We start from the raw sequence: 21273 nt of genomic DNA, 5'->3' as shown, positions 1-21273 counted from the left end.
AGTATTTTTCGGGACCTGGAGGAGGCGTCGCGGTCTGTCACTGATCCACATTTTTACGATAATTGATTGAGCAGAAGGTACATGTGTGCAGCTGTTCATCGTATTTGAAAGGACTGGAGCCAAGCTACGTGGAAGACAAGAAAATGTTTATTTACCTTCTCTCACAAGTTGTTTGTCTTCCATAAAGGACAATACAGTCGCGCGTAGCGTTTTGTCCTCTTATCTGGTCGTTTCCGGTTTATTGGGAAAACAAACACTAGAGATGCCCTCTGTGTAGATGCTAATCTTCCCAGAGAGCCGCGTTGCGGTCGAGCGTTGCGGTCTCCCTAGTCTACCGACCAGACATTGATTCCTCATTTCATTTGTACCCTCTCTCCCCTAACGAAATGACAACTCCGTTCCCTCTCTTACGCCTTCCAAGACTCGCACTACTTCCAGTTTTTGAACAAATGGAAGAAAGGGAAATGTAGGTTTTCCTCTTTCTAATGCTCTAACCCTCATATTCAATAATTTCAGAATTACATTCACACTTCTCTCCAAAAGAGCCCATAATCTCTCAAAAAATCTTCGTAAATTATCTGCCACGTCCATTATATTGTGTTTCAAAACGAAACGAATCTACGAGAAAAAGTCGGGCTATCAGTATCCGAATGGATCGAGCGGATTCAAGATGTGACAAATTGTAAATCGCTGAAACGCATACATATCAACGGAGTGCCAGGATTCGATGTGTGCGATGCACTTTCTTCACTGAAAAATATCCGTGAAATATTCATCGGACTCTGGTGTCCAAACAGTTTTGCAAAGAAAGCCCTAGAAATCCTTTCTCCAGTTACCACTGAAATCACAATCTGGAAAATTCCATTTGAGAACAGAGATGAGTTTAGGACTTTTTTGATGAGCAACTTAAACTTTTTGAATGTTGACTCTCACGAATTCTCGAGATTCGATCTTGATGACTTTCTAGTTACCAACGCACTCAAAGTGCGATTGAGAGGATTTGAATTCTTTGCCAGAGTTGTCAGTCAATTTCTTACAAATTGGTTTCACAGCAAATGCGACTCTCGACTAGAACATCTGTCATTGGTCACAATTGGAGATATCAATGAAACGTGTCTTCCGGAAGTACTGAACGCTGTTCCATTTGCAAGAGACCAAGAAAGAACGTTCTTTTATTCAAAACAACTAGACACTCCTTCGAAAACGTTTTCTGGAGGATATGATATCGAAAGAACAGATGGAAAGAAAGCCACAATTGTATTTGTACCATGTCACACACTGACGTTTTTTGATTTTTATGTTTGGCCGTAATATTCTGTTCTTTGCTTTGTCTTTAAAGGGGGACTGCGGTATTCCAAAAATTGAGATTTTTTTATATGGATCGACTCATAATATTGCGGAAAAGAGGAAAGTCTCTTGAAGCCAGGTCCGAAAATCAGTCTAAAACGAGTTATGAGTCCTCAAAGTGTCAAAAAAGGGCCTCTCGCATGGATTTTTTCATTATATTACAACGTAAAATTCTCTCGCTGTGCACGTGAAAAATATTGAAATATAATGAAAAAATCCATGCGAGAGGCCCTTTTTTGACCCTTTGAGGACTCATAACTCGTTTTAGACTGATTTTCGAACCTGGCTTCAAGACACTTTCCTCTTTTCCGCAATATTATGAGTCGATCCATATAAAAAAATCTCAATTTTTGGAATACCGCAGTCCCCCTTTAAATGTAATGCTTAATTTGAATATTTTTACTTTATTATGTCGTGAAAGCTTTGGTTGTTTTGATAATATAAAGTCACAGTTTTTTTAATATTTTCGCTTATCATGAGGACTCTGGCGGATACCCAAACCATTTTAAGAACATGCAGCGAGCACTTTTTTGCGATTTCTGAAATAAGACCTTTTGTGAACGGGGTCTGAATTTCAAATTAATTATTCCTCACGACGAGAGTTAGATGTGCAGGTGGTCTTTCTCACGGTCTCTGCTTCTGTTAACGCAAGTTGCGGTGTGTCGCTTTCCGCGTGTTTCTGTTTACGCATTTCGCATATTCGGCACGAATCCAAACTACTGAACATATATGTCTTCCCAGCGCCGTCTCCAGCCGCATCGTGGTCAAGCGACACCACCAGACATTGATTTCTCATTCATTTATGCCTTCTGCCACCTACTAATATTTATTGGGCTCTACGGAGACTCCCAGCTCAAACACATCCCTGCATTGTCTCCCTAAAGATGTTTGCCTTCCCAGAGCCCACTTCAGCGGCGTCGCGGTCGTGCGATGCGGTCTCCCACCGACACCACCAGACATTGATTCCTCATCTCAATTCTACCCTCTCCCCCCTACCAAGATGACGACTCCGTTTCCTCTCTTATGCCTCCCTAGACTCGCACTGATTCCTGTTTTTCAACATATGGAGCTTATGGAAGTGTAAGTTTATACCTGATATTATTTTATCTCTACTTGATTTTATCTTTCAGAATCGCGTTTTCCTTTCTCTCCAAAAGAACTCACTATCTCTCAAAATACCTTCGCAAGAAAACATCTTTCCGCTACATTGATCTGGGAATAGAGAATAACGGTGTTTGTATGTGGATTGCTCTGACAAATGTGTCACACCTAGCACTGTATTTCTACACAGACGACTCGACGATGATAAAAGTGATGTTTCCGTACAAAAAAATTCAATGGAATAACATCGGATTATCTACAGAACAATGGGTTGAGCGAGTGCTTGATGTGACAAAATGTCCATCTCTCAGAAAACTGAAGCTCGACGCGGTACCGAAATTCGACGTGTTCTCAGTTTTTGATGTAATTCCAGAGGTCACTGAACTTGAAATATGTCCCAACTTCTGCAACGCTTTAGCTAAAAGAGCACTGCAAGTTCTATCGCCGGTCACTTCATCGATCAATATGCATAAAGCTCCATTTTCGAATCAAGAAGAATTCCAGTCATTTTGGATGAGCAATGTTGACTGTTTGAGTATCTACAACGATAATTTATCGAGATTTCAATTCAACATTAGTTATCTTCTAATATCGAACGCTGTGAAACTCGAATTGAGAGAAGTCTCATTGAAACTGAAAGACCTCAACCGCTTCTTCTCATACTGGTTGAACAAAACATCTAATCATCGTCTGGAGCATTTGTCAGTGAAATCACTTACACGTTTCAATGAAGACATTCTTCTGAAAGGATTAAATGCTACTCGTTTCACAGAAAATCGGACTAGAGAATTCTTTTCGACCAAAACGTTCAATCAACTTAGACATTTCACTGGAGGGTCTGATGTGAGAAGAAAAGATGGAAAGTTGGCAGCAATTACATTTGGAGATACGTTTTGGAGAACAAATATTAATTTCGATGTTTGGTCATGATTCTCTATCCTATTTAACTATGTGTTTCATGTTTTGTCTGATTATCTTCTAATAATTGAATTCTGAATAAAGTTATAAGGACAGTAAGACTGTATGCAATGAGGGGAAACCTCACGATAGCCGTGATAGCATTTACCATTTAAAGAATACTATTCTAACCGCTGGAGTCTAACTCATGAAGGATTTCGACTAGAAACTTAAGTTAGCAAAGTGACTAGCGTGTTTTGACCTCATGAAGAAGCTTCTGACATTTCCCAAACATGTTGAGTGTAAAGGAATGAGCGCTCTAGCACTAATTTGGATATATCCGTGTTAGAAATAAAAATGCTCCCTCACGTTTCAATTTGTCATTCTTCCTAGGTTTCCAATTCTTACTAAAGCAGAGACGAAGGTTTGTGTGTTGCTTCACGAGGTCTACAGAGACTCCAGTATGTACGCACTGTGTCCCTGAAGGTGCATCCCCCGATACTACCATTCATTGATTCCTCAGTCATCTCTACTCTATCTCGCGTCCCTGCATTGTCTCGGAAGATATTTGTTTTCCCAGAGGGCACTTCAGCCGCATCGCGGTCGTGCGTTGCGGTCTCCCCCACCAAACATTGATTCCTCATCTCATTTGTACCCTCTCCCCCTCTACCAAGATGAGGACTCCGTTCCCTCTCTTATGCCTACCAAGACTTGCACTGATTCCTGTTTTTCAACAAATGGAACTTATTGATGTGTAAGTTTGCATCTGATTTTATTTTATGCCTACTCAAGTTTATCTTTCAGGATCGCGTTTTCCTTTCTCTCCAAAAGAACTCACAATCTCTCAAAATACCTTCGCAAAAACACATCTTTCCGCTGCAATCTAGAAATAGAGACTGACTGTGTTTGTATGAAGATTGCTCTGACATATGGGTCAATCCTATCACTGTATTTCTACACAGACGACTCGACGATGATAAAAGTGATGTTTCCGTACAAAAAATTTCAATGGAAAAATATCGGATTATCTATAGAACAATGGGTTGAGCGAGTGCTTGATGTGACAAAATGTCCATCTCTCAGAAAACTGAAGCTCGACGCGGTACCGAAATTCGATGTGTTCTCAGTTTTTGATGTAATTCCAAAGGTCACTGAACTTGGAATATGGTCCAACTGCTGCCGCGCTTTAGCTAAAAAAGCACTGCAAGTTCTATCGCCGGTCACTTCATCGATCAATATGCATAAAGTTCCCTTTTTGAATCGAGAAGAATTCCAGACATTTTGGATGGGGAATGTGGAATGTTTGAGTATCTACAAAAATAATCTTTCGAGATTTCAATTCAACATTGATGATCTTCTGGCATCGAACGCAGTCAAAATTAAATTGTGGGAAGTCTCAATGAGTCTGAGAGACCTGAACCGTTTCTTTTCTTGCTGGTTGAACAAAACATCTAATACACGGTTGGAGAATTTGTCAGTGAGATCACTTGGGGATTTCGATGAAGAAATTATTCTAAAAGGATTGAATGCTACTCGTTTAACACAAAATCGGACTAGAGAACTCATTTCGACCAACACGTTCTCTCAATTCAGAGTATTCACCGGAGGGTTTGATGTGAGAAGAAAAGATGGAAAGTTGGCAACTATTACAGTCGCAAAGACTTTTGGGAGAACATATATCAATTTTCATGTTTTGCCATGATTCTCTATCACACTTAACTATGTTTTTCAACATCTGTTTAATCATTTTCTAATAAATGAATTCTGAATGAAGCTATAATCACAGTATGTCAGTATGAAATGAGGGAAAATCTCACAGTAGCCGTGAGAACATCTGAATATCACTATTCTGGTGTCTAACTCCATAAATCGTTTTGGCTCTACGATAGGAACTTATTAGCAGAGTGTAGCGTGGTTTGACCTCACGAGGAAGCTTGTAAAATTCTCCAAACATTTTTAGTATTAAATAATATAATGAACACTATAGCACTAATTTGGATGTACCGGCGTTGAAGTTTGTGTGTTGCTTCAGGAGGTGTACGGAGACTCCAGTATAACCTCATGAGGAAGGTTCTACGATTCAACCAAGACAAACCCGAACATTTTTAGTATAATAGAATGTGATGTAACTTCAGATGAGGTCAAGTCTGCAGTTTGGTTGTAACGCCGTTGACAATGGAGCACGGTTGCGGAGATAGGCTGGACATCATCGTGTAAAATGAAACCCGAGTATTTTGGAGTTTCGTCAATAATTTACTACAGCAGAGACGAAAGTGTTTTGTTGGTTCACGAGGCCTACGGAGACTCCAGTATGTACGCATCCTGCGTTCTCCCTCGATACCAGTTGACATCGATTCCTCAGTCATCTGTACTCTAGCTCGCACCCCAGCATTGTCTCCCTGAAGATGTTTATCTTCCCCGAGCACACCTCAGCGGCGTCGCGGTCGTGCGGCGCGGTCTATCTTCCTATAGTCCCCCTATCGATTCTGCATTCACCTCCCATCATCATTCATTCGTACCGACTCTCATTGGGGAAGCAAGAACTAGAGATGCCCTCCATGTTGATCCAGAGTGTTGCGTTGCGGTCGTGCGTCACGGTCTCACCACTACTGTACCAGACATATTCATGGATTCCTCTTCATTTGTATTTCCCCTCCTTCTACCGAGATGAGGACTGCATTTCCTCTTCTCCGTCTTCCGTACCTTGTACTTATGCCTGTCTTGGAACAAATGGAAATTACGGAAAAGTGAGTGAGAACTTATTAAATTCTTGAATCCTTTACGCTTTTCTTTCAGAGTCTCATTGTCCATTCTCTCCAAACGAGTCAGAATCTACGTGAAACTTCTCAAAATGACGTGTGAGCATGTCAATGTAATACTGAAGAATGACAGAATTGAGATGAAAGTGTTTTTTGAAAACGGGGAAGAATTGAGAGTGCTACAGTATATCGATGAAACTCAACGAAGCAATTTCATATATCGACATGAACATGAAATGGTTTTTTCATGGTGCCCTGGTAGCCGACTTCCAGTAGACTATGCGGTTTCAATTATGGACGTCACTCACTGCAAATCGATCAATCAGTTCATCATCGCTGGAATTTTTGAACACGATAGTATCCCAATTGTCACAAAACTTCCGAAAATTGATGAAGTCGTTGTTGAGCACATTTGGCATCCTAAATTTCTGACTTATGAAGCGTTACGTCATAAAGAAAGAATACTTCTCAGAGTTCTGAAAACTGTTTTACCAGTATCTTCTGCAGTTCAAGTTAATTATCCTTTCCAAATCCTCCAAAACCTTAATTACCTCCGAGAAATTCTCAAAGGGAATTTAGACGCCGTGACTTTGAAAAACTATTGGGGGTAGAACCATGCCAAATTGCGACATGAGATTTTCTCTTAATGATTTGAGAATGACAAACGTTAAGTCACTCGAGTTTTGTGGCCCAGCGTTTGAAGTTGAAGACCTGAACCGTTATTTCAAGTTGTGGATGAAGAAGAAGTGAGTGTAATCCTCGACTGGAATACTTGGAAGTATGGATGAACAGCAATACCAGTATGGATCTCCTCCTGAAAGGACTTAGCGTTGTTCCAGTTCCCATTGAAACGAAGAGAGAATTCCGAATATTGGGTCATGTAAAACAGCTTTTTTGTGAGGAAACTACCGCCGAATTTGATATAACAAGAGCTGACGGGAGACAAGCAACAATCAGAATTGGAACTTGGGGATCTGTTTGTTTCTACGTTTGGCCAGAATCTACTAATCTTGAGCCAAATCAGTCTTCACTCAATGCTTTTTCATTTTTATTTTCGACTGTTGTTCTAGTTGAAACCAAGGCCGGAGTATATCTATCACTTGTTGTTGTCTGTTTACTATTTTGTTACTTTATGAAATTTCTGAAATAAAGATTCAATGGTGATTGCGTGACGTGTCATCTTCGTTGCACAGATATCGGCACTGGCCTTGTCATAGTGTTTGGTCATACAGGTCGTGTGGGGGCGGTTTCTCGATTTACACTTTTCATGGCTGCATTTTATCCTCGGTGTCCATCAAAATACGAATTGCTCTCCACTGCGGTTTATGAGAGATTGCCAACTGGTATCTATGGTAGGAATGTTCACCATTCTGTCAATACATTCTAAGCTTTCACAAGGATCCATATATGCTTTGAGAATCGATCAAGGCTTGGTGGCATACTTCATTTATGGGAATATCCTTTAAACTTCAAAAAATAAAGTATTTATTTTATAGAAACTGCGAAGTTTGTTTAGAAAAAAAACAATTCAGACATATAATTTTTGCGAAGGATTAACAATAAAGAAGACACAATTAAGGCCAAACGTAGAAATCGAGCCTATAGAAATTGTATGTGATTGTGACTTCCTTTCCATCCATTCTTCTTACATCATAACCTCCAGAAACCGTTTTCGGAGGAATGCCTAACTGTGCTGAGTAATGAAACGTTCTTTCTTCTAAAAAAGGAACAGCACCCAATCCTTCCAATATATGCGGTATATAGACATCCTCATCATTATTTATTGACAAATGCTCGATTGGAGAGTTATGCTCATTTTGCAACCACTTTGTAAGAAATTTGTTGATACTTCTGGCACTCAACGACCATTGTTTTAATTTCAATCTGAGTGAGTTCGACACTAAAAAGGCATGAATACTGTACTTGAATTTCGAGCAACGATCGGCGAAGATAGTTAAGGACTTTGTGCTGTTCTTCATATAAATTTCCAATTCTTCTTGGTTTTCAAATGGAATTTTGAACATTACAATTTCCGTGGTGACTGGTGTTAGGATTTTCAGCGCTTTCTTTTAAAAACTATTGGGACAGTCAGCCATGATGTATAAATGGCGGACTTCTTTCAATATAGTAAGAGCTTCGCATACATCGTCGCGTTGCGGAGATCCGTGAAGATCCACTTCTTCAATCGAACAGTCCATCACTTCAAAAACCTGCTCCAACCATTTTAACGTCACATCACTTGAAACTGATACTGTGTTAAAACTCAGTTTTAATGGTTCATCATATCTTTGAGAGGCTTCGATTGAAAGATAATCAGCATGTAAGTTGACAGAACTAACGTATTTTTTAATACAAAACATTTTTATGAGGTTTCTCGCTCTATTAGAGAGAAGTGAGATTGCGATTCTGAAATTATTGAAAATGAGGGATGAAACACGAGAAAGAGGAAAACTCACAATTCACCTGTTTTCATTTGTTGGAAAACAGGAATCAGTGCCAGTCTTGGAAGACGTAAGAGAGGAAACGGAGTCGTCATCTTGGTAGGGGAGAGAGGATACAAATGAGACGAGGAATCAATGGTGTTGGGGGGAGACCGCAACGCACGACCGCAACGCGGCTGGAGTGCCCTCTGGGAAGACAAACATGCCTAGAGACCCCTGAAGATGTTTCTCTTCCCAACGGTCATTGACGTCGCGTTCGCGCGGAGCGGTCTATCCTCCTCTAGTGTCCCTATCGATTCCTCATCAACCTCTCACCATCATTCATTTGCACCCGGACACTCCAGACGCGTCGCGGTCGTGCGTAGCGGTCTCCCCCCGACACCACCAGACATTGATTCTTCATCTCATTTGTGCCCTCTCTCCCCTACCGAAATGACGACTCCGTTCCCCCTCTTACGCCTCCCAAGGCTTGCCCTTATTCCAGTTTTCACACAAATGGAGTCAATAGATGTGTAAGTTTTCATCTGTTTTTATTTTATCTCTACTCAAGTTCATCTTTTAGAATCGCATTCTCCCTTCTTTCCAAAAGAACTTACAATCTCTCAAAACACCTCTGCAAAACAATATCTTCCCACTTTATCAATCTGGAAATGGATAATTACTGTGTTTGTATAAGCATTCTTATGGCCGATGGGTCACACCTAGCATTGTTTTTCTACCCAGAAATCTCAAATACAGTTGTAGTGGTTTATCGTGACAACAACGTTCAATGGAAAAACGTTGGATTATCTACAGGGCAATGGATTCAGCGAGTGTTCGATGTAACAAAATGTCGATCTCTGAGAAGTGTGACACTCGATGGGACACCAAACTGCGATGTGTTATCTTTTCTTAATGCAGTCTCTTACCTTCAAATCACCAACAACTGTACACAAACTTCTGCTATAAAAGCACTGCAAGTTCTCTCGCCAGTCACTTCATGGATTACTTTGTTTAAACTTCCCTTTTCCAATCGAGAGGAATTCCAGAGATTTTGGTTGGGAGATGTGAAATGTTTGAGAATCCACGACAACGATTTATCAAGTTTTCAATTTAAAATTGATGATCTTCTAGAATCGAACGCAGTCAAACTGCAATTGCTCGGAGTCAAAATGAGTCTGAGAGACCTTAACAGATTCTTCTCATGCTGGTTGGACAATACATCAAATCATCGGTTGAAGCATCTATCAGTGAAATCACTTGGGCATTTCGATGAAGACGTTCTTCTGGATGGACTAGGTGCTACTCGTTTCACAGAAAACCGGACTAGAGAATTTCGATCAACGAACTTGTTCCCTGAATTCAGAGAATTCACTGGAGGTTTTGATGTGAGGAGAATAGATGGAAAATTGGCAGCTATTACATTTGGAAATGTTTTTGAGGAAATATTCATAAATTTCGATGTTTGGCCATGATTCTCTATCATATTTAACTATGTATTTCATGTTTTGTCTAATTATCTTCAAATAATTGAATTCTGAATAAAGTTATAAGGACAGTAAGACTGTATGATAGCATTTAAAGAATACTATTCTAACCGCTGGAGTCTAACTCATGAATGATTTCGACTCTACTATAGAAACTTAAGTTAGCAAAGTCACTAGCGTGTTTTGACCTTACGAAGAAGCTTCTGACATTTCCCAAGCATGTTGAGTGTAAAGGAATGAGCACTCTAGCACTAATTTGGATATATCTGCGTTAGAAACAAAACTGCTCCCTCACGTTTCAATTTGTCATTCTTCCTAGGTTTCTAATTCTTACTGCAGCAGAGGCGAAGGTTTGTGTGTTGCTTCACGCGGTCTACAGAGACTCCAGTATGTACGCATTGTCTCCCTGAAGGTGTATCCCCTGATACCTCCAGACATTAATTCCTCAGTCTTCTCTACCCTATCTCGCATCCCTGAATTGTCTCTGAAGATATTTGCTTTCCCAGAGGGCACTCCAACCGCGTCGCGGTCGTGCGTTGCGGTCTCCCCCCAGCACCACCAGTCATTGATTCCTCATCTCATTTGTACTCACTCCCTCTTACAAGGATGACGACTCCGTTCCCTCTCTTACGTCTTCCAAGGCTTGCCCTTATTCCTGTTTTTCAACGCATGGAGATCATTGAAGTGTAAGTTTTTACCTGATTTCACTTCATCTCCTTTAACATGCATCATTTTAGAATTGCGTTCTCCCTTATCTCCAGAAAAACTCACAATCTCTCAAAAAGTCTTTGCAAAACAATATCTTCACACTACATTGATCTAGAAATGGATATTAACGGTCTTCGTATGAGGATTGATGTGACAAATGGGTCACCCCTAGCACTGTATTTCTACCCAGACGACCCAAAGACAGTTGGAGTGTTTTATCGGAAGAGAAAACTTCAATGGAAAAACGTCGGATTATCGCCAAAACAATCGATGGAACGAGTGTTCGATATAACAAAATGTCCATCGCTAAACAAATTGGTGGTCAATGGAAAAACAGACTACGATGTGTTTTCAGTCCTTGATGTAGTTCCAAAGGTTTCCGAACTCAAAATATATCCTAACTGCCGCAACGCTTTTTCTTCATCGATCACATCGTTTGAACCTTCATTCTTGAATCGAGAAGAATTCCAGAGAGTCTGGATGAGCAACGTTGATTGTTTGTGTATCTACGACGATGATTTATCGAGTGTTCAATTCAACCTTAATGATCTTTTAGCCTCGAACGCAGTCTCACTTGAATTAAGCGAGGTCCCGATGAGTTTGAGAGACCTGAACAAATTCTTTTCTTGCTGGTTAAACAAAACATCTAATCATAGGTTGGAGCATCTATCAGTGAATACATTTAAAGATATTAATGAAGACGTTCTTCTGGATGGACTAGGTGCTACTCGTTTCACAGAAAACCGGACTAGAGAATTCCGATCAACCAACATGTTTCCTAAATTCACAGAATTCACAGGAGGGTTTGATGTGAGGAGAATAGATGGACAGTTGGCAGCTATTACATTTGGAAATACTTTTTGGACAACATATATTAATTTTGATGTTCGGCGATGATTCTCTATCACACTTAACTATTTCTTACACTGTTTAATCAACTTCTAATAGTTGAATTCTGAATAAAGCTTCAATTACAGTCAGCCAATCTGCCATGAAAAAACACACAGTAGTTGTGAGAACATTTGAAGATTACTATTCTAACAGCTGGTGTCTAACTCATAAATGATTTTGGCTCTACTATAGGAACTTAAGTTAGCAAAGTGACTAGCGTTCTCATGAAAAAGCTTGTGACCATTTTAGCTGCTGGGTTAAACTTGTATATATCTGCGTTTGATATCAAGCTGCTGCCTCATGTTTCAATTCCGTCATTCACCTTAGATTTCCAATTCTTACTAAAACAGAACCAAGGTTTGTGTGTTGGTTCACGGGGCCTACGAAGACCCCAGTATGTACGCATCCTAGAATTGTCTCCCTCAAGATGTTTGTCTTCCCAGAGCGCACTTCAGCCGCGTCGCGGTCGTGCGTTGCGGCCTATCCTCCTATAGTGATCCTATTGATTCCACATCTCATTTATACTAACTCTCTCCCTTCCCGAGATGGCGACTCCGTTCCCTCTCTTACGCCTCCCTAGACTTGCATTGATTGATGTTTTTCAACACATGAAGCATATTGAAGTGTAAGTTTATACCTGATATTATTTTATCACTACTTAAGTTTATCTTTTCAGAATCGCGTTCTCCCTTCTCTCCGAAAGAACTTACAATCTTTCAAAATACCTTTACAAAACAAGATCTTCCCGCTACATTGCTCTGAGAATCGAGGATAACTATCTTACTATGAGGGTTACTCTGCCAGATTGGTCACCACTAACACTGTATTTTCACACAAACGTCTCGAAGACAGTTGAAGTGTTTTATCAACACAAACCAGTTCAATGGAAAAACGTCGGATTATCGACAAAACAATGGATTGAGCGAATTTTCAATGTATCAAAGTGTCCATCGCTAAGCAAACTGACGCTCAATGGGGCACCAGGAGACAATGTGTTCTCAGTTCTTGATGTAATTCCGAAGGTCACTAAACTCAAAATATGGGTCAATTGCAGCAACACTTTAGCTAAGAGAGCAGTGGAAGTTCTCGCGCCAGTCACTTCATCGATTCGTTTTTTTAAAGTTCCCTTTTCGAATCGAGAAGAATTCCTGAAATTTTGGATGAGCAATGTTGACTGTTTGAGTATCTACAACGATCATTTATCGAGATTTCAATTCAATCTTAATGATCTTTTAGCCTCGAATGCAGTCAAACTTGAATTGGACGAAGTCCCATTGAGTCTGAGAGACCTTAACAGATTCTTTTTTAATTGGATGAACAAAACATCTAATCATATGTTGAAAAATCTATCACTGAAATCACTTGAGGAAATCAATAGAGACATTCTTGTGGAAGGATTAGATGCAACTCATTTCAAAATAGTATTCACTGGAGGGATTTATGTAAAAAGAATAGATGGGAAGTTGGCGGCTATAACATTTAGAAATTCTTTTGAGGGAACATTCATTAACTTTGACGTTCGGCCATGATTAAATGTATATTGCACTGTACTTTCTCTTTCACTGTTAAATCATCTTTCAATGTTTTTACAAATTATGAATGAAGCTATAATTACAGTAACTCAGTATGTAATGCGGGCAAACCGCACAGTAGTCGTGAGAACATCTGAACATCATTATTCTAGCAGCTGGTGTCTAACTCATAAACAGTTTTGAATCTATCATGAAAAATTTAACATAGCAAAGTAACTTGCGCGTTGTGACCTCATGAGGAAGTTTCGGAGATTCAATTAAGATTTTCAGTATAATGGAATGAGCAATCTAGCACTTCGAAGTCTAGTCAACAAGTGTTCCAAACTTTTAGCTGTTTTCTCCAGATTTGGATACATCTGCGTTTGAAATCAAACTGCTCCTTCACGTTTCAATTCCGTTATTCTCCCTATGTTTCCAACTCGTACTACAGCAGAGGCGACGGACACCCACAGTACATACGCATCCCTGCATTGTCTTCCTGGAGATGTTTGTTTTCCCAGAGCGCCACTTTAGCCGCGTCGCGGTCGTGCGTTGCGGTCTATCTTCTACTATTGATTCCTCATCCTCATCTCACCATCATTCATTTGTACCCACTCTCTCCACTACCGAAATGACGACTCCGTTCCCTTTTCTACGCCTTCCAAGACTCGCTCTAATTCCTGTTCTTCAACACATGGAGCTTATTGAAGTGTAAGTGTGCAATTGACTTTAATTCATATCTATTCACATTTATCTTTACAGAATCGCCTTCTCCCTTATCTCCAAAAGAGCTTTCAACCATTCAAAATGTTTCTACAAAGTATCTCCCGGTTCCATCGAATTGCTAGTGGGTCCCTACGCTATTGAGACAAGAATTGACGATCTGACAATGTTGTTCTACGGAAACGTACCGGAGTGGGTTGAAATATTGCACCACGACAAATTGATGCGATGGATAAATGCTGGGTTATCGACTAAACAATGGATCCAGAGGATTCTCGCCGTGACAAAGTGTCCATCGCTGGACAAAGTGATACTCAATGAGAAACCAAAATACGATGTGTTATCAGTTCTTGATGGAGTTTCCAAAATATTTAACCTGCACATCAAACCCAAGTGCTGCAACGCTTTAGCTAAGAGAGCAGTGGAAGTTCTCTCGCCAGTCACTTCATCGATCACTTTATTCAGAGTTCCTCTTTCGAATCAAGAAGAATTCCTGAGATTTTGGATGGGGAATGTGGAATGTTTGTGTATCCGCTATGATGATTTATCGAGGTTTCAATTCAACCTTAATGATCTTTTAGCCTCGAACGCAGTCAAACTTGAATTGCGCAAAGTCCCAATGAGTCTGAGAGACCTCAACCGCTTCTTTTCTTGCTGGTTGCACAGAACATCTAATCATCGGTTGGAGCATCTATCAGTACAATCACTCAAGAACATCAATGAAGACGTTCTTCTGAAAGGACTTAATGCTACTCGTTTCACTGAACAACAAGCAATACACTTTCAATCAATCCGCGTGGTTTGTCATCCAGAATTCACTAGAGGATTCGAAGTGAGAAGAATTGATGGAAAGTTGGCAGCTATTACATTTTATACTACTTTTGGGACAACATATATTAATTTTGATGTTTGGTCATGATTCTCTATCACACTATGTATTTCATTCACTGTTTGATTATCTTTTTCTAATAACTGTATTATAAATAAAACTCTAATTACAGTAAGTCAATATGCAATAAGGGTAAATCTTACAGTAGTCGTGAGAACATCTGAAGATCACTATTCTAACAGATGTTGTCTAGCCCCATAAATAATTAGTAAATGACAAGTTTTTAGATGTTAGCTCAGTTTTGGATATATTTGCGTATGAAATCAAACTGCTCCCTCACGTTTCAATTCCGTCATTTTTCCTAGGTTTCCAATACTTGCTACAATAAAGCCGAAGGTTTGTGTGGTGGTTCAGACTCCCTATATGTACGCATCCTTGAATTTTCTCTATGAAGGTGTTTGTCTTCCACTAGAGGTGCCCTCCGCGTAGATGTTAATCTTTCCAGAGTGCTGCGTCGCGGTCTCCCCCGATACCTATAGACATTGATTCCTCAATCATCTGTACCCTATCTCGTACCCTTGCATTGGCTTCCTAAAGACGTTTATCTTCCCAACGGGCTTTTCAGCCTCGTCACAGTCGTGCGGTGCGGTCTCCTATAGTTCGCCTATTCATTTCACATCCACCTCTCACCATCATTCATTTTTACTTATTCTCATTGGGGAAGCAAACACTAAAAATGCCCTCCATGTAGATTTTAATCTTCCCAGAGTGTTGCGTTGCGGTCGTGCGTCGCGGTCTCACCCCGTACTGTACCAGACACAGATTCCTCATTCATTGATCCCTCCTCATTTGTATTTCCTCTCCTTTTATCGAGATGACGACTGCATTTCCTCTTCTCCGCCTTCCGTACCTTGTACTTATACCTGTCTTAGAACAAATGGAGTTTCTGGATAGGTGAGTGAGCATCTAAATGACGTATGTGCCCATTACACTTCCTGTTTCAGAATTGCACTCTCTCTCCTCTCGAAACGAGCCAGAATGTACGTGAAACTACTCAAAATAAAGAATGAATATGTCAATTTAAAACTGAATGGTAACAAAATCGAGATGATAGTGTATTGTGATTTTACCAGAGAATTGGTAGTGAATATTTATATTGATAAATATCAACAAAGCACTTTCAAGAATCAATATACATAAACGGGTTTATTCATGGCGCGACGGTAGTCTACTTCCAGTGGACTATATCCTTTCAATTATGGACGTCATTCACTGCAAATCGATCAATCGTTTCGTTGTCTCTGAAATTTCTGAACACGATTGTATCCCAATTGTTGCAAAACTACCAAAAATTGATGAAGTCGTTGTTGAATACGATTGGTCCTTTAACGTTCTTACTGATAAAGCACTATTTCAAAAAGAAAAAAGACTTCTCAAAGTTCTGAGAACCGTTTTGTCAGTTTCTTCTGCAGTTACTATTTCCTATCGATTCCAAAACCACAATCACCTCCGAGAAATTCTCAAAGGAAAATTCGACGCCGTGATTTTAAAGTGGCCCGACAACTGGATTACTCTTAATGGTTTGTGGATTACAAACGCTAAGACACTTGAGATTCATACAGTAAAGCTTGACGTGAGAGACCTGAACCGCTATTTCAAGTTGTGGATGAAGAACATATGTAATGATCGACTGGAATACTTGGTCCTGTACACGTCCTCACGTGGACTACGTTCTTCCGATCATGGACGTCACCCACTGCAAGTCAATTAAGAAATTGACATTCCCAAAAGTAGCTGAATACAACCCTAAATACGACCCGCATATCCCACTCCTCATGAAGCTTCCAAAGATTGATGAACTCATTGTTGAGCACACCACTTCATACTATTTTTCTCCGGACTCACCGCTTCTGAAAGTTTTGAGAATCATTTTTCCAGTAATTTCTGCAGTTACCATTTCTGATCAAGTCCGAAAACCCAAATACACCCGAGAAGTTTTCAAAGGGAATTTCGACGTCGTTAGTTTGCGTCACCCATGGAATATCAAGGGGTTTTCACTCAATGATTGGAGAATAGCAAACGCTAAGACACTCAAGCTTGATGGTTCATCATTCAAAGTAGAAAACGTAAACCGCTATTTCAAGTTATGGATGAAGAAAAAATGTAATCCTCGACTCGAAAACTTGATAGTGCGGACACGCGAAAATGTGACTAAAGATCTCCTTCTGAAAGGACTCAACGCTGTTCAAGTACCCATTAGAACAGATAGATCACTCAGGGTATTAGGAAATATAAAACAATATCATTCGGATGAGAAAATTACTTGGGAATTTGATATAACAAGAGCCGACGGGAGAATAGCAGCAATCAGTATTTCAAATCATGGATTGGTTTGTTTCTACGTTTCGCCGTTTCGCCAGAATCAGTCTTCATTCATACGTGCATTTTCTTCGTTTTCTTCTTTTTACAATTCATGTATTGAACATTTTAAGTAACTGTTTTTATGCATTCTTTTCTCCTGTAAATGTTCTCGCTTTTTCTCTTGACTCCCTATTTACATTCGCTGACTGTTTTGTCCGTTATTTTATTTGTTACTAAAAACATCACATACTTTCACGTTCAGTATATAAATGTTTCTCCTTTTGGAAATCCACTTGAATCAGTGGCGAAAAGTCCTCCTCCCTTATCGGCCAGCATGTATATCTTCCCGGAGTGCGCGAACCAAACTTTTCCTGGGTCTCGTCACTTCATCCTTATGTTTATCTTCCCGGAGAGATTTATCTTGTTCACCTCTCTCCTGCGGCGACCAACGGATGGAATTGTCAAAATGGACGCCTGTGACAATCAATCAATAATGCCATGTGACATGGGTTCACCGTCCCTCTAACGTGTCGCAACACTACAGCAAACAGTAATGGATCTCTCCATGTTAATGAAGAGGCAAAGGTTTGAGTGTTGGTTTCTAAGAGTCTACGAAGACTCCCCAGTACGCACACATCTCTGGTTTGCCATCCTAAAAATGTTTGTTTTCCCAGAGCGCACTTCACTCGCTACACGGTCGTGCGGTGCGGTTTATCCTCCTACAGAGTCCTTTCCTCGTCCACCTCTCACCATCGTTAATTTGTACCCACTCTCATTGGGGAAGCAAACACTAAAAATGCCCTCCGCGTAGATATTAATCTTCCCAGCATTCCGCGTTGCGGTCGTGCGTCGCGTTCTCGCCCCGACAGCACCGCACACATATTCCTCATTCATTGATTCCTCCTCATTTGTATTTTTACTCCTTCTACCAAGATGACGACTGCATTTCCTCTTCTTCGTCTACCGTACCTTGTACTTATGCCTGTCTTGGAACAAATGGAATTTCTGGATAGGTGAGTGAGCATCTATAAGACTTCTGTTCCTATTGCGCTTCCTTTTTCAGAATTGCACTTTCTATTCTTTCCAAACGAACCAGAAAGTACGTGAAACTACTCAAAATGAAGAGTAAGAATGTCAAGTTAAAATGGAATAGTAACAGAATCGAGATGATAGTGTTTTGTGATTTTACGATAGTATTGGAAGCGAATATGTATATCGATGAATATCAACAAAGCTTTTTCATGAATCGATATAAACCGGTTTATTCATGGCGCGACAGTAGTCTACTTCCAGCAGACTATGTCCTTTCAATTATGGACGTCGTGCATTGCAAGTCGATCGATAAGTTCATAATCGTTAGAATTTCTGAACACGATTGTATCCCAATCGTCGCCAAACTCCCAAAAATTGATCAAGTCGTTGTCGAACACATTCCGTCTGATAGCTATTATTCTTATGAAGCAATATTTCATAAAGAAAAAAAACTTCTCAAAGTTCTGAGAACTGTTTTTCCAGTATCTTCTGCAGTTACTATTTCCAGTCGTTTCCAAAACCACAATCACCTTCGAGAAATTCTCAAAGGAAATTTTGACGCCGTGATTTTAAACCATTTTAACAAGTTGATTACTCTTAATGATCTGTGGATTACAAACGCTAAGATACTTGAGCTTTACTATGGAACGATTAACGTAAGAGACCTAAACCGCTATTTCAAGTTGTGGATGAAGAAAATATGTAATGATCGACTGGAATACTTGAAAATGGGAATATATGACAAGAAAACTGTGGATCTCCTTCTGGACGGACTGAACGCTGTTCCAGTTCCAATTGAAACACAGAGAGAATTCCGGGTCTTGGGGAATGTAAAACAGTTGTGTTCGCATGAGAGGATTATTTTTGAATTTGATATAACAAGAGTCGACGGGAGAACAGCAACAATCAGAATTTCAAACTATGGAAACGTTATTTTCTACGTTTGGCCTGAATCTACTAATCTCAAGCCAAATCTTGTGCCAAATCAGACTTCACTCATTTCACCTTTTTCCAATTCATGTATTGAACATCTCGAACGATTGTTTCTAAGTTTTCTTCTTGTTTGTGAATCTTTTTTCCTCTTCTATTCGACTAATTTCAATTGGAACCCTGATTGTGATGTACTTTCCATCTGTTTGTCTTTGCTGATTGTTTTTTTAGTCTGTTGTTTTCTTAATTTATTGCTTTAACTAATTTCGAAAATAAATATTCAAAGGTGCCTGCAAGACGTGTTATCTTTGTTGTACAGATATCGGCAGTAGCATGATAATATAGTTTGGCCATACAGGTAACGCGTTGCGGTTGTGCGAGGCGGTCTCTCGATTCTAGTTTTTTCACCAGATAAATTCAAGAACCGACCTTTCGCAACGGTCGTTACTTCGAAAGGTCAACATTCGAATCGTTTTCGAAAAACGAAACGAGATCGTACAGCTGGAATAGTACCTACTTGACCCTGATATGTAAGATTCAATATTTGCACCATTGATGAAGTATTATTACTTTTCCAAATTTCTGAAATGAATAGTTGCTTTCCCTCAGAGACAAATTATCAGATACACGTCCATAAATTCATTTAAAAAACAACAAAAACACAATCCAACGAATTGACAAAAAAACGATACAAGTTACTCAGGGAATATAAACAGACACAGTAGGTAACAAATATAAAATTACGGACAAAGAAGGCTGCAAATCTGAATAGACAATCAAAAATGAAATCAAAAAACAAGCTATTTGAAACGTTCAATACATGAATTGTAAAAATTAGAGATAAATGGAAATTTACGCATGAATGAAGACCGATTTGGCTCAAGATGCGTTGTATTGTTGGTAGATTCTGGCCAAACGTAGAAACAAACAGTTCCACGAGTTCCGATTCTGACTGTTGCTCTTCTCCCGTCGACTCTTCTTATGCAAAATGAATCAAGAAGCCACTCACCCTCAATTTCCGAAATGAACTGTTTTATATTTCCCAAAACTCGGAATGTTTGATCTGTTCTAATGGAACAAACTAGACCAACTTTGAGTCCTTTCAGAAGGAGATTCAATTCTTCCCTCCTTTCCCACATTCTTGTCGCCACTTGCAAATATTCCAGACGAGGATTACATTTTTTCTTCATCCACAACTTGAAATAGCGGTTTAGGTCTTCTACTTTGAAGGCTGGGCCAGCAAGCTCGAGTGACCTAACGTTTGTCATCATCAAATCGTTGAGAGAAAATTTCATATCGCGATTTGGCATGAAGTCAGCACTATATTTTCTCACAGTCACAGACTCAAAATTCCCTCTGATTATATCTCGGAGTTCTTCGGGTTTTAGAGCGTGATAAGAAATGGTAACTGCAGGAGATACTGGTAAAACAATTCTCAAAGCGTTTCGAAGAGGTGAGTCCGGAGAAAAGATGTACGAAGTGAAGTCGTCAACAACGACTTCATCAATTTTAGAAAGCTTTGTGAGCAGTGGGATAGTAGTGTCGTATCCAGGGTCGTTTGCAGATGCTTCAGCGATTATCAATTTCTTAATCGACTTGCAGTGAGTGACGTCCATGATCGGAAGTACATAATATATTGGGGGTAGTGTACGAGGCCACAGTCGAATGTCGTCATGTCCACATTTCAACCCTTGATGGTATCCGATCATTGAAATATCCACTTTCAATTCTTTCCTATTATCAAACAACACTTTCATCTCGATTGTGTTATCCTTCAGTATTAAATTGATGTACTCACACTTCATTTTGAGAAGTTTCAAGAACATTCTGACACGTTTGGAAAGAATAGAGAGTGCGATTCTGAAAAGAGAAGCGTATAGGAAGCATAAGTTTTATAGATGCTTTCTCACCTATCCAGAAATTCCATTTGTTCCAAGACAGGCATAAGTACAAGGTACGGTAGACGAAGAAGAGGAAATGCAGTCGTCATCTCGGGAGAAGAAGTGGAAATACAAATGAGGAGGAATCAATGAATGAGGAATGTGTCTGGTGCAGTAGGGGTGAGACCGCTACGCACGACCGCGACGCGACACTCTGGGAAGGTTGAGGAAGAGAACAAGGGACAATAAATAGAGTCGTGTTAATCTTCCCAAAGTGCTACGTCGGGGTCGTAGAGAGCGTTATCTGTTGTTTTCCTACCCAATATTGTGTTACGAGGCCATGGCCTTGGTCGGGGAGAAGAGCAATGGAGAAATGGGAAAATGGATGTTCATAGTC

At 39.9% G+C, this 21273-nt stretch overlaps 9 protein-coding genes and 1 pseudogene across 10 annotated transcripts; 9 read left to right on the top strand and 1 right to left on the bottom strand.

Annotated features, from left to right (window-relative positions):
* Positions 1-386: 386 nt before the first annotated feature.
* GCK72_021247 (uncharacterized protein) lies at positions 387-1311 on the top strand (the record flags this gene model as incomplete). Its single annotated transcript, XM_053734135.1, has 3 exons — positions 387-466; positions 517-569; positions 626-1311. The coding sequence occupies 3 exons, from the start codon at positions 387-389 to the stop codon at positions 1309-1311; spliced, it is 819 nt and encodes a 272-aa protein (XP_053583048.1).
* A 1036-nt stretch (positions 1312-2347) lies between these two features.
* Positions 2348-3378, top strand: GCK72_021246 (uncharacterized protein; the record flags this gene model as incomplete). Its single annotated transcript, XM_053734134.1, has 2 exons — positions 2348-2427; positions 2478-3378. The coding sequence occupies 2 exons, from the start codon at positions 2348-2350 to the stop codon at positions 3376-3378; spliced, it is 981 nt and encodes a 326-aa protein (XP_053583047.1).
* Positions 3379-4019: 641 nt separating this feature from the next.
* Positions 4020-5047, top strand: GCK72_021245 (uncharacterized protein; the record flags this gene model as incomplete). Its single annotated transcript, XM_053734133.1, has 2 exons — positions 4020-4099; positions 4150-5047. 2 exons carry the CDS (start codon positions 4020-4022, stop codon positions 5045-5047), a joined length of 978 nt encoding a protein of 325 aa, XP_053583046.1.
* A 965-nt stretch (positions 5048-6012) lies between these two features.
* Positions 6013-6715, top strand: GCK72_021244 (uncharacterized protein; the record flags this gene model as incomplete). Its single annotated transcript, XM_053734132.1, has 2 exons — positions 6013-6092; positions 6142-6715. 2 exons carry the CDS (start codon positions 6013-6015, stop codon positions 6713-6715), a joined length of 654 nt encoding a protein of 217 aa, XP_053583045.1.
* Positions 6716-8977: 2262 nt separating this feature from the next.
* GCK72_021243 (uncharacterized protein) lies at positions 8978-9999 on the top strand (the record flags this gene model as incomplete). The annotated part of the gene is made up of 2 exons (XM_053734131.1): positions 8978-9057; positions 9108-9999. The coding sequence occupies 2 exons, from the start codon at positions 8978-8980 to the stop codon at positions 9997-9999; spliced, it is 972 nt and encodes a 323-aa protein (XP_053583044.1).
* A 618-nt stretch (positions 10000-10617) lies between these two features.
* GCK72_021242 (uncharacterized protein) lies at positions 10618-11616 on the top strand (the record flags this gene model as incomplete). Its single annotated transcript, XM_053734130.1, has 2 exons — positions 10618-10697; positions 10749-11616. 2 exons carry the CDS (start codon positions 10618-10620, stop codon positions 11614-11616), a joined length of 948 nt encoding a protein of 315 aa, XP_053583043.1.
* Positions 11617-12155: 539 nt separating this feature from the next.
* GCK72_021241 (uncharacterized protein) lies at positions 12156-14763 on the top strand (the record flags this gene model as incomplete). The annotated part of the gene is made up of 4 exons (XM_053734129.1): positions 12156-12235; positions 12287-13031; positions 13474-13832; positions 13884-14763. 4 exons carry the CDS (start codon positions 12156-12158, stop codon positions 14761-14763), a joined length of 2064 nt encoding a protein of 687 aa, XP_053583042.1.
* A 1168-nt stretch (positions 14764-15931) lies between these two features.
* On the top strand, positions 15932-16444 carry GCK72_021240 (uncharacterized protein; the record flags this gene model as incomplete). Its single annotated transcript, XM_053734128.1, has 1 exon — positions 15932-16444. The coding sequence occupies one exon, from the start codon at positions 15932-15934 to the stop codon at positions 16442-16444; it is 513 nt and encodes a 170-aa protein (XP_053583041.1).
* A 1523-nt stretch (positions 16445-17967) lies between these two features.
* GCK72_021239 lies at positions 17968-20601 on the top strand (annotated as a pseudogene). Its single transcript has 3 exons — positions 17968-18047; positions 18098-19086; positions 20411-20601. Coding segments are annotated over exons 1-3 (1260 nt in total).
* Positions 18342-20986, bottom strand: GCK72_021238 (uncharacterized protein; the record flags this gene model as incomplete). The annotated part of the gene is made up of 3 exons (XM_053734127.1): positions 18342-18478; positions 19853-20856; positions 20907-20986. 3 exons carry the CDS (start codon positions 20984-20986, stop codon positions 18342-18344), a joined length of 1221 nt encoding a protein of 406 aa, XP_053583040.1.
* Positions 20987-21273: the final 287 nt, after the last annotated feature.

Source organism: Caenorhabditis remanei, chromosome V, assembly GCF_010183535.1.
Source record: "Caenorhabditis remanei strain PX506 chromosome V, whole genome shotgun sequence".
In the NCBI taxonomy this organism is placed as follows: domain Eukaryota; kingdom Metazoa; phylum Nematoda; class Chromadorea; order Rhabditida; family Rhabditidae; genus Caenorhabditis; species Caenorhabditis remanei.
The sequence above is the reverse complement of the archived record's forward strand: the minus strand, read 5'-3'. Positions and strand labels throughout refer to the sequence as shown.